This window comes from Tupaia chinensis, unplaced genomic scaffold (assembly GCF_000334495.1).
Source record: "Tupaia chinensis unplaced genomic scaffold, TupChi_1.0 Scaffold000355_1, whole genome shotgun sequence".
In the NCBI taxonomy this organism is placed as follows: domain Eukaryota; kingdom Metazoa; phylum Chordata; class Mammalia; order Scandentia; family Tupaiidae; genus Tupaia; species Tupaia belangeri.
Genome location: NW_006159850.1, coordinates 4401554 through 4413658, shown reverse-complemented (window position 1 = coordinate 4413658; position 12105 = coordinate 4401554). Strand labels below are relative to the sequence as shown.

Below are 12105 nucleotides of genomic sequence, written 5' to 3'. Positions count from 1 at the left end.
GCGGCGCTGACGTACCTGCGGCCGCCTCAAAGTCGGGTCATCCCGGCGGATAACGGCGCCTCAGCGAAACACACGCCTCGACCCTCCATTCGGGGCTGTTTACTCCCAGCTCTCGCGAGACCGCGCAGCCGGGGCGAGGAGACCCAGCGCGGTGAGCGTCGCCCCGGCGGCCTTGCGTGGTCTGCGTGCGCGCTCCGGCGCCGAGAGCCGCGGGCACGGGCCTCAGGGGCGGGCCGTGAGGAGGGACGGAAGTCTCGCGACACTTGAGGCCCTGGGCTGGGGCTGCCGGGAGTGGCCAGTGGCTCGGGCATCGCGGGAGTCGGAGCGAACCGCGAATCCCAAGGTCCGGGCTGGAGAGCTCGGACTGTGAGCGCCGGGCAGGCGGCGGCCGGGCGGGGTCGGATTCTAGACCGGCCGACCCTGGCGACAGCCCCCGCCTCGGCGAGCGTTTGCCACCGTGTTGACAGCTCCTTACTCCAGCTGGCTCCTCTGCAGGCGGCCTTCCTCCACGCGGCCCTCCGTTTCAGGCGCCCCAGGAACCTGGTCCGGACGTCCCTCGCTATTGCACATCATGCCGGTATGGCAGCTGGGTGCGCTTGTGGATTAATCCCATCTGCCTCCCGCCCTGACACGTGAAACCCCAAATCCCGCCGTCTCCACCACAGAACCCCCTGGCCACCTTGACCATTGAGAGGGCCACCTGACAGCCAGGGCATACCTGCTACCAGTGGTACCCGTGCCTGAAAACGGAGATTTGTATCCTCTGTGAAGAAGCAAGGATCCACGGGTTAAACTCTGAAATGTCTGCATCTCCCAAAATGGGTGGGTGATTATATCCTAGGGTCACTGGTTGTTTTCTTTCTAAATGATGAATTAGCCACCCTGGGCATGACAGGTCTGAAGGCAGGAAGCCATGCTGGTGGGCCATGCTGTATGACAGGCTGGTACGGTGTTTGAACTTGCCACTGTGCAGTGTTCATACTACCGAACACTGTGTACAGCACCCACACGGTAAGGAACCACAGCACCCTCCTCCTGCATGCGATTTAGCCAACCTGATTTAATTTAGAGAATAAAGGAGCACAGAGCGCCACATCTGATCTTGGGCATCCACTGTGTAATTTAAGTAATTTTAAAAAATAATTATATTTAACTATTTCATTTCATGGGGGGGGGGGGGGGAGAATGAGAAAACAAGCTGCCAGGTCTAGGACTTGAACAAAGGTCGACCATGTGGAATTCCAGTTAAGGAATCACCACGCCACCTCCGGTCCACTGTGTAACTTTGAGTCAGTCATTTAACCATTTTTAACCTCCGCCTCCTCATGCAAAAAGTAGGGATGTGAATGCCCACCTCACAGGACAAGACTTACATGAGACATCTATATGAATGCTTGGCTCATGTAGGATTCAAGAAATGGTGGTGACAGAGCCAGCAGGTGGCATGGAGGTCAAGGTACTGGATCCCACGTGGCCAGCTGCACAGTTCCAGTCTCGGACTGGCAGCTTGAAAATCAAGCTGGGTATGTGTGCATGCTCAAAATCCTGAAAGGAGACTGGAGGAGAAAGGACTGTGGCGTGAAAACTCCCCCTGGGAAATAGTGGTGGATTCTCAAGTCCTTTCCAGATTCATATTTCAAACAATTTTATGAACTTTCAGATTCCTGACCTACTGCATTTGTAAATCTTCAAACTTCAGCACTCCCTTCTGCCACCGTGTAATCATTTGATCTTAAACCTGGCTATGTTATTCTTACTTGGAGTAAATTCACCTTGGCCCTTAACAGGCCTAAAGGTCACTATGCTCTTGAATCCACAGTCACACCATAGAAGCCGAGGTGGATTAGTGAAGAGCAAATGTCCTTGCCACGTGACAGTGAAACTCCAAAGTGGGGGAACAATGCTACCAGCTCCTGTTGGTGCCTCTGAACAGGGCTGCTGGAACATGGGGAAGAGCAGTCACCTGGCCTCTGACTGAGGAAAGCTGAGCCCTGCAGGAGCCTGCTTTACCACCAGTGGTCTTCCCACTCCTGGTTCTAAAACATCTTGGGCTCATGCTTCATGAATGGAATAAAGCATCTGCAATTCCACAGAAAGGTAAATGTTTATTCAACTCGACGTTATTTTAAAGAACAGCAGCTAAATCAACACTGAGACAGACTGGAGCTGGTTCTGGGGGACACAGAATGTCAAGCCTGAGGACACACCACTTAACCCTCTGCTTCCCAAACAGGTCAAGATTTTAAGTAATTAAGGTTAGGGGGAAAAAAGGAGTCCTAAGAGCTGTCTCTATGTGCTCTCTTCCCTAATTCTTCCCACTCTTTCTTGAGCCCCCTACAATCCGGCTTTCATCCCCACTACTGGGTTGAAACAGCTCATGGGGAATCACCAGTGATCTCTACCCTGCCAAAAACAATGATCCAATCTGTCTCGTCTTACTCAACCTATCAGGAAAACAAGACCAAGGAATCAACTTAATAACTTTAAAAAAAATATTAGGCACAATGTTATCTACAATTTTGTTATCGAAGTATCGGCTTTTAATGAATTATGAATACAACTATTCATATTTTTTTAATAATCAATTCTAGGGGGGAAAGAAGTCTCTCTCATTCCAAACAACCAACTTATAAACATTTCTACCTCTTCTCAAGGAAACAGAAGCAACTGCTTTTATTGCTAAATTTCAGCTTACAGATTGAGCATCAAAGTTTGTATCCCCCAAAATTCTTTATAAGAAACCCCACCCACAGTGGTCCTGTTAACCCTCAAATGAGCTAGAAGGAAAATAAGTATTTTACAAAAGCTAGCAAAATTCTTTGTCTTGATCTTTCTCTAAAGCGACAGTCAACTCTGCACCACATCTGCACCAATTAACACGTTTTCCTGTCCCCTGCCAAGGACACAATTTTGAAACATCTCTCACGAGGAGTGTCCACTTACTCTCACCACATGACAAGGAGTCCATGCCTCATTTATAAAGATAAGACCTGCCTGGCCCACAGAACCTACACAGAGCCGTCCTACAACACTTTTACACACCTCAACTACAGCCCATGGCAATGCGGCATGACTTCGAGAGGGCTCCCTGCTGACCCCTCACAATCATGGTGTTACTCTGTCACCTCCATGTGTGCAGTTTTCACATCTTACGTTCTGAGGACATGATCTAGGAGTCAATGAACTTCTGAGTTTAACCACTGATCTGAGTCCAAGTCTCACCTGGAAATACTAGAGGCAATGGCGTGTGCAAAACTATGTGAAGACTATCAAAGCGTGCTTATGCCCAGGCTTGAGGATGGAAGTCGCCTCATGAGCAAACCATCTCCTGAAGTCCTGCGGTCAACCCACTTACTAGCTTCTGCATCACGGTGCTAAGCTGTCATTCCAAACGCGCACACACTGTCACAGTCGTATAGTGTCTTACAGTATCCAAAGCACGAGGTATGTGCCCTCCAAACTAGTTGGCTTGGTAGGACCTGAACTAAAGACATTCACAGTAGGTCTCAACGTTAACCCACATCACGAGGGCTTGTACATAATTAGCGTCACACCAATAAAGTATTCACGAGAATGCATAAATTCATGACATAAACCAAGAATGAGCTGCTGACTTACTGTTTCAGCAGATACATCATATCACACATAATTTGTCCATAGTTTTAACTACTACTCCATAAATACTTGATGTTTGTATCAATAATGCTACTGGAATGGAATAATATTACAAAGAAAAGTGTATGAAAACAGACATAATAAGCTTTAAAGGACTAAACTTCAGTTATAAAAGTGGGTCACAGGCTAAGAAATCGCTATTTATCTGCAATAATTACAAACCAAAAGATGATCACAGGTTGTTCATTATATATCCAAATCTAGGAATTATTTCATCACATAGCCAATTGGGGGGGGGGGGACATAACATTGGGCAGTATGGTTTAGCATGAAAAGAATAACCTAGACTTTTAATACCCACAAAGTTCCATATGAAGTCATGACAAGGACTCTTTTTAAAAGTAACTTAATCATAAATAAAGTTGTTCACACACCCACGACACACAGACACACATGGTTCTAATGAAATACCAGTTAAGAGCAGCACTTTCATATACAAACAATTAGAACTATGCAATAAAATACACACAGATTTTTACTAACAATACCAGCAACCTCGGTTGTAAAATAACACTTCAGTCATCTTTCCTGACGAACATTTGAAAACCAACACTCTAGCTCATCTAGTGAAACAAGTCATCTTCCTTCAAAAACGACTGTTTATCATCTGAAATGATAAAAGCTGACAAGTCATATATCTTTCAACAGTGGGTTGCTGTAGCTCCTAAAACAACATAAATCACACAACTTTGGAGCAGCTCGGGGAAAAGCATGAGATTTAGGTCTCTCCCACCAGCTCTTAGGCCTGGATAATTTACTCCGTGCCATCCACGTGGGCCTTGAGGTCTTCCTGCAGCATGTTCCGGAAGTATTGTTTGCTTTGCAAATGATAAATCAACAGCGAGTTAAATAATTAGTAATAAAAGAAAACACAAAAATAAATGTGTTTTTCGAAACGTCAGAATACTGTAGGTTCCCATGAGCTGGCAAAACTCCTCCGTGGCTGTCCAGGCTCAGGCAGTGCAGGATAAGGCCTCCTTACGTAACGAACGGTTGAGAATATTTGCTCCCCACACCCAGAGCCACTCGGGCATGTACTGTGCAAAAAGAAACTAAAAATAGGAGAGAAAAAGGTCAGAAGTTAGAACCCCAAAGCATCCACACTGAAGGAACAAATGCACATATCACCACGATTTAACCGACGAAACACCCACTGATCATGTTAAATACGCTGGGAAAAGCTGGCAGGTGCTACTGTGTCACGTGCCTGTTATTCCACAGGCTCCACCCTAGGCTGTAAGGGGAACGGAAAGAGGCTCAGCCCCACCCTCCCCTTTCTCGAGCGGGCAGATCCGCATCTTTGTCTAATGGGGCATGAATGGTGTGCTCACTGGTTAAGAATTACAGAATCACTGCAGGAATAACTCAGTTGGAATAGATGCCTCAGTGGTTAGTGTTGAGTAAGGAACCTGGGACTTAAGGGGCAGGATGGAGCCAAGTTAAATAAGAGAAGTGAGTTAGAAACACCAGGACTGGGGATGGTGTTTTGAGATGTGATGAGGGGGCTCAGGGAACCAGCAGAGGGAGTCTCGATGATCTGCTCTGCTCCAGGGGTCGCAACCAGGACCAATGTGCTCCTAGGGAGCACACGCAACATCTGGAAATATGCGTGCTGGTCACACTGGGGGCGGCATTGCTGGCACCAGGAGGTAGAGGACAGGGTGCTGCTCAACATCCTGCCATACACTGGGCAGCCCCCACAATAAGAAATGATCTACCCCAGGACGCCAATTTGGCATAGCGGTTATGTCGCTGGATTCTCACATGGCCAACGGTGGTTCAAGTCCTGAACCCAGAGGTTTAAAACTCACACTGGGCACATGTGCGTGCGTGCCCAAAATCCTGAGAGAAGGATAGAGGAGAAGGAATTGGGGAGTGGCCATTCCCCCAGGGGGTGATTTCTCGCTTTCTGTCTGTCTCTGTCTCTCTGTCTGTCTCTCTCCAGTGAGCGCACACAACCTATAGCAAGATATTATCCACCTCAAATGTCAGCGTTTCTGAGGGGAGAAACCTGGAGGGAATAACTGTCATCTTTGACCACGTTTAAAGATTTTTTTTTTTGGAGAGGTTTTTGCTATAGGGTGTGTGCACTCGCCAGACAGACAGATACAGACAGAGAGACAGAAAGCGAGAAATCACCCCCCCAGGGGGATGGTCACACCGCAATCCCTTCTCTTCCATTCTCCTCTCAGGATCTTGGGCATACATGCACACGCACCCGGCATGAGTTTTAAGCCATCGGGTGGGTCCGGGACGCGAACTGCGGTCGACTACGTGGGAGTCCAGCGACACAGCCATTACACTAACTGCTGGTCCCCACGTTTAAAGATTTTGTGGGGAAATGCTTGAATACTTCTCCTTGGAGCCCGTGCCTTAAAGCAAAGCGGTCTAAATCCAGGGAGCTAAAGGAGTCACTTGATGGTCCCCGGTGAAGACCCTGACAAGTGTCACACTGAGACATGTCAGTAGCACCCTCCTAAGTGAAGGTTGTGTGTACTTTTTCAGGGTTTAATTAGTGGGGAAGGGATCAGCATCTAAAAACCTGTCTGCTGGTTTTAATTTTCATTTCAATTCATAAGCACTGCCTATTTCAGAGGGAACGTCCCCAGTTCCCTAAGGAGCAGCAGAGACCCAGGCAGCCTGGACTGCTGCTCGCCTGATGAGGAGTTAGCACCCTGGCGGCAGAGCGCAAAGACGAATGGAGGAGGAGAGAATTTAATCCTCTGGGTACTGACAGATAAATGGCATGGGCTGCCTCCACAACCATTCAGATAACCAGAGGTATTGGAAAGGAATGCCAAGTCTCTGGGTACAAGGAACTTCATGAGAGAATACCTAAACTGATGCCGGAAGCAAGCAGGTGTGTGCGTGCATGTGTGTGCATGTGTGCGTGTGCGTGTGTGTGAAGGGGTGGATTTCAGGTTCTTTATGGCTTCCACCATGTTCAGTGGGTACTGACAGATAAATGGCATGGGCTGCCTCCACAACCATTCAGATAACCAGAGGTATTGGAAAGGAATGCCAAGTCTCTGGGTACAAGGAACTTCATGAGAGAATACCTAAACTGATGCCGGAAGCAAGCAGGTGTGTGCGTGCATGTGTGTGCATGTGTGTGAAGGGGTGGATTTCAGGTTCTTTATGGCTTCCACCATGTTCAGTGGTTAAGAAAGCAGCCACTCTTCCTCTGTGACAAAAACCGACAACTCCCCCATGCAGTGCAGCCACTGCAGGGATCACCGTTCCGAGAGGCTTGGGACCCCTCAGGCGTGAGGAGTCTCTTCACATGGACACATCCGCCTACTGGAGATCCCCATAGGCCTTTAAAATGCAGGTATCAAACACACCCTGGAACTGAAACCCACAGGACTGACAGATACATGGAACACATGGGGACAGAGGAAGGGAGATCCCCTCATGAGCAAGAGCCCTGAAGCTGGTATCTCCCAGGTGTAAAGAGGGCTTCTGCGGAGGCACTTCCAAACTGCAAACCCAAAGCCAGGCTGGTGCTCCAAGCTTGGCAGTCTGCCTCGGCTGCCACTGACGAGGCCTCTCCCAATCTCAAACTGGCTCCCCTGGCATTGGGACCACTGCTGCCCTCCCAACTCACCCCTGCTCAGAATCCTTGGCTGGGTCTCCTCCCTCCATCTTTCCTAGGAATGTTCAAGCCCTCCTTCCACCTTCCCACAATGTCTCCTCAGACAATGGCACCCACTCCTCCAGCTGTCGGCCAGCTCGATGCTGGTGACCTGCAACCCTTTACCGCCCCTCGGCCCTTCCCCAGGCACCCAGCTACACAGCTGGCAACTCCCCTGCTCTCACGTACTCTTCAAGACCTTCGGAGTCAGCATGTGCACAATCTCACTCTCTCTCACAAACCCGGCCTCTGCCCCTCATGCTGACCTGGGGAAATGGCACCGGGGACTCTGGGAAGCCATACACCTGGGACTATGTTGTGCCTCCCTCTCCCACAACCCGCACATTCAATTCATGCCATGTGTTGTCAAGAGAGAAGTTTAACTCCCAAGATGGAGGACTAAGGAGGACAGCCCACAAACAACTAAACCATAGGTACAACGTATCGAACGTCTTTCTTACAGTCTAAAGGGTGACAGATGATTAAAATCTTGATAAAATTTAGGTCTATTGCAACCTGGGGGAATTGCATTAAGAGATGATTCTTATAAAAGAAAATTTGGGCCATCTGGTGGCATAGTGGTTAAGATGGCTAGATCCCACTTGCCCAGCTACATGGTTAGAGTCCCAGACCCAGAGGCGTGAAAACACACAAGGTACATGTGTGCACATGCCGAAAATCCCAAGAGGAAAACAGAGGAGAAGGGACTGTGGCGTGGCCATCCCCTGAGGGAGTGATCCTCCCTTTCCTTCTTGCATGCTCTGTCTTGTTTCTTTCTGGTAAATGTAAGTGCCCTATAGTAGATTTAAAAAGATCAGAGTAGCAAAAGCTATCAGAGAAATCAGCTATGAACAAAACAGTGACTGATAAGTTTTTGTTGTATAACTTTTTAAAGACTAGATAATGCTGAAAATAATTTGAGTAAAATAAAAACACAAAAATATTGAACATTTTAAACAACTTTGTATAGAAAACTATTCTAGGAATTAAATTCACATAATATAATTTCTGGGCAGAAAAACACATTCTCAGGAAAAGTTCATCAATGTGAGTGAAGTTTAACTGCAATTAAAATGGTGATGTCTTACAGACACAGTCAAGATATTTACCACATTTAAATCCATCCTCATAATATCTTCATCTCTATCAGAACTTCATGATCAGTGGCTTCTAAGACTACTTTTTAGGTTCTGGGCTTTTCTCAAGTAATTAAAGGTCTATAGTCAACAGCCACCCAATAAACGTTTCTTTAGCAAGAAACCTTTAGCCAGAACTTTAGACAAAAGCAAAAACTGGTGCAACGGTAGTATGGGGCTCCACGATACTGAGGCTGCATGGGAAGGTCCCAGGGTGCAGCCCAGAGCCTGTGTAGGTCAGTCTGTGTGTGCTGGCATGTGCATACGTGTGTGTTTCTGTCTTTTTTGGCGAGTGCATGTGCCCTACAGCAAAAACCTCTCAAAAAAAAAAAAATACTAAAACATCTCAACCTGTCATGCCTATACAAACATTAAAAAAAAAAAAATCTACATTCCTCCAATAAATGAGTACAAGAATATACCAAGATAGAATTTAACATAATAATTCCATAAAATATAGAACTATTTTATGATTTAATGTGTTTTGGTTACACTGATCATTTAGGATTAGTAGGATCCTTTTTGACCTTTTTTTTGGGAGAGGCTTTTGCTATATAGGGCACGTGCACTCGCCAGAAAGACAGAAAGCAAGAAATCACCCCCTGGGGGGGATGGCCATGCCCAAATCCCTTCTCCTCCATTCTCCTCTCAGGATCTTGGGCACATACGCACATGCACTCGGTATGAGTTTAAGCCATCGGGTCTGGGACTCGAACTGCAGTCGACTACATGGGAGTCCAGCGACATAGCCATTACTCCCACTGCTGGTCCCAGGATCCTTTTTGACTTTGAAGTTCCATATACTTATTGTTCTTATACTCCTGCTACCAATGATATTAAATCAGTATATTTCATCTTTTAGGGATCACACAGACTGAACTCTTGTGAATTCTTAATAATCCCACAAAAGTGAATTTAGTGTCTTAATCCAAACCTTTAAGAGTGTCAGGCTTAGGACCAGCAGATGGCATAATAGTTATATCACTGGACTCTCATGTAGTTGATCACAGTTTGAATTCCAGCCTAGCAGCTTAAAACTCACACCAGGCACGTGAGTGCATGCCCAAGATCCCAAGAGGAGAATGGAGGAGAAAGGATTGCAGCATGGCCATTCTCCGGGGGGGGGAGGTGGGCATTTCTTATTTTCTGTCTCTCTGTCTCTGTCTCTCTAGTGAGTATATGCACGCTATAGCAAAAATTGCTGGGGTCCAGCCTCGGCGTGGGTGGGTCAGGGGGCTCAGACAGATCCTGGGGCCTCACTGGGTCGGACTCCTCCAAAAAAATCTCTCAAAAAAAAAAGAAAAAGAGTATCAGGTAAGGAACAGAAAAAGAACATTAGGTTAAAAACTAATGAAATCATGATAAAGTAAAAATATATCCATATTAATTTGTTGGTTAGAGCAAATATTGCATTGTCAAAAAAGTCATGACACATTTTTAGCATGGAAAAACAGAGAAATATATCATGACTTTTCCAATGACCCAATAGAGCGTGCTAATGCAAAATATTAATAATAGGAGAAAGTGTGCAGAGTGTGGGGTATTATTTAAATACCTGTAATATCTACTCTTTTTTTCTATAAATCTAAAACTGCTCCAAAAAATGTAAAATCTATTAATTAAAAATATCCAGTATTGAGCTAGGCACCAGTTACTTAATTTGTGCCTCCTACTACATATTTTTTAATATATCAAACTGACAAGTAATTATTGCACATAATTATGCAGTAGAGTGTTATATTTTGATACATGTATACAATTTTTAATATCGAATCAGAGAAATTATGATATCTATTACCTCAAACACTTGTCATATTTTTTGTATTGGAAACATTCAAGTCCCTCTCTTCTAGTTTTACTGAAATATACAATAAATTTTTGCTTCATAGAGTCATCATATACTATTATTGCTTTCCAGAATTTATTTATCCAATCTAGCTGTAACTTTATGTCCACTAATGAAACTCTTATATATGACTCATCAATCCCACTACTGCATATATAGTCAAAGGAAAGGCAATAAATATGTCAAAAGGTTATCTGCACTCCCATATTTACTGCAGTCCTACTCACAACGACCTAGATATGGAATCATAGGGAATCCTAAATGTCCACTGATAGATTAGATGAAGAAAATTTGGTGTACACACACACTCACAATGGAATATCATTCAGTTATTAAAAATGATGAAATCTTGTCATTTGTGGTGACATGGGTAAATATTTTTAACATGTGAATTTATATCTAATGCGATCAGGGATTTGGGTTTCAGCAAATGGACAAGAAAGGCTAAGAGATTCTCATGTTCTGAGTTCCTACTATGAGGTGGCACCAGTTAAAGCTACTTTCACACACCTCATCTCTAATTCTCATACTAACTCTGTGATGCAGACCCAGTTCCCATCACAGATAAGGAAACTGAGGTTGATCAGGGAGATAATGTAAATTAAATGCTCAGATTTGAGGACGAAGTATGTGACTTTCAATCTCTTGACCCTTCAATTTTTCATACCTCCTACAAATAGGAAGGGATTTAACAGACCTCTTAGGATTACATAGCTCTCTTAGATGTAGACAGGAGCTCTTAAGGTATACAGCAAAGGCTACCATAATTCAGAAATTTCTACTAGTTTGATTTTCAGACATGCGAGGAAGACGGATAACAAGTGGAAAAGTCACTAGAGTGACTTCAAACCAAAGGGTGTGGTTTGAAGCTTCTTCCATGCACTAGCTGTGAGATTTGGAGTTATCTGGCTACATTCTCTGGACTTAGGATTCCACATCTGTAAATGAAGATCCATTAGAATCAGACTCCTTGAACAGATGTGCATAGCTTTATACAGTGTTATACTCCAGTACCCAAGATGGCAACTGACTGATTGCAAGTATACAACACATCTCTGTGGAATTAAACTGAGAGAGTGGATTGTGGTCCAGAAACAAGCCCATCAATGGACTTTAGGGACCAAGATGAGCAAGGAGGCTTTACAGAAAATGTGTGTTATCCCTGTAAAAATCTTGAGAATCTATGTATTTAGTAGGTGCACACTTTATTTCCCTTAAAGAACCTACCAATTGTATAACAAATTCATTCTCTTTTAGAAAACAGGAGTACATCTGGATGGGAATAGAAGTAATTAGACAGAACACAAAATTCAGAAGCTCTAGGGAGATAAATGTGGGAGGCAGGAGCAAACCACCAGGCTAGCTCAGCAGTGCCAGGAAAATTGGGTTCAAGCTACTGGCTGGGCAGTAGCAGCACTCTAGGAAATACAGAAAAACTGACAGAACAGCAATCTCATCCCAGCCCTGCTCTGGCATTTACAGGAAGGACAGCTGGAGATAAGAGGAGGCACTGCTGGGAACCTGTGCCTCTCTCTCCTCAAACTGGAACTAGCCTGTCTGAGTTACTCATGTCTTCCTTGACCCTTATGGCCATGTTTCATGCACAAGCTCACAGATCCTCAAGAGCTGTATCTGGCTACCCTTTAACCACTTTGGGGAGAATGAATCTGAAAGGGAGGTTCTAGGTCTTTGGAGCTTGCTTAGGACTTTTGTCCAGGGAATTCCAGGGCCTTGCATATTGGGAGCATGGTTTAGAATAGTGCTACTCAAAATGTGTCCATGCATAGCTGCCCCCTGTAGCCTTTTTTTATCTG

The 12105-nt window shown here is 45.3% G+C and overlaps 2 protein-coding genes and 1 long non-coding RNA gene across 4 annotated transcripts in view; 1 reads left to right on the top strand and 2 right to left on the bottom strand.

Moving 5' to 3' along the window:
* The window catches only part of MBTPS1 (membrane bound transcription factor peptidase, site 1), a 56276-nt gene extending 56107 nt beyond the window's left edge, over nucleotides 1–169 (bottom strand). For both annotated transcript variants that reach the window (XM_006152570.3, XM_006152572.3), the window contains exon 1: nucleotides 16–169. The gene's annotated coding sequence lies outside the window, so the exon portion shown is untranslated. The remainder of the gene's footprint in view (nucleotides 1–15) is intronic.
* A 151-nt stretch (nucleotides 170–320) lies between these two features.
* LOC114008552 (uncharacterized) lies at nucleotides 321–3915 on the top strand. The gene is made up of 2 exons (XR_003550072.1): nucleotides 321–822; nucleotides 1661–3915. It is a non-coding gene; the product is annotated as an uncharacterized LOC114008552 (long non-coding RNA).
* HSDL1 (hydroxysteroid dehydrogenase like 1) overlaps nucleotides 2086–12105 on the bottom strand; it is a 35188-nt gene continuing 25168 nt past the window's right edge. The window contains exon 6 of the mRNA XM_006152568.3: nucleotides 2086–4727. Coding sequence (XP_006152630.1) covers nucleotides 4629–4727 — 99 coding nt within the window. The 3' untranslated portion in view covers nucleotides 2086–4628. The remainder of the gene's footprint in view (nucleotides 4728–12105) is intronic.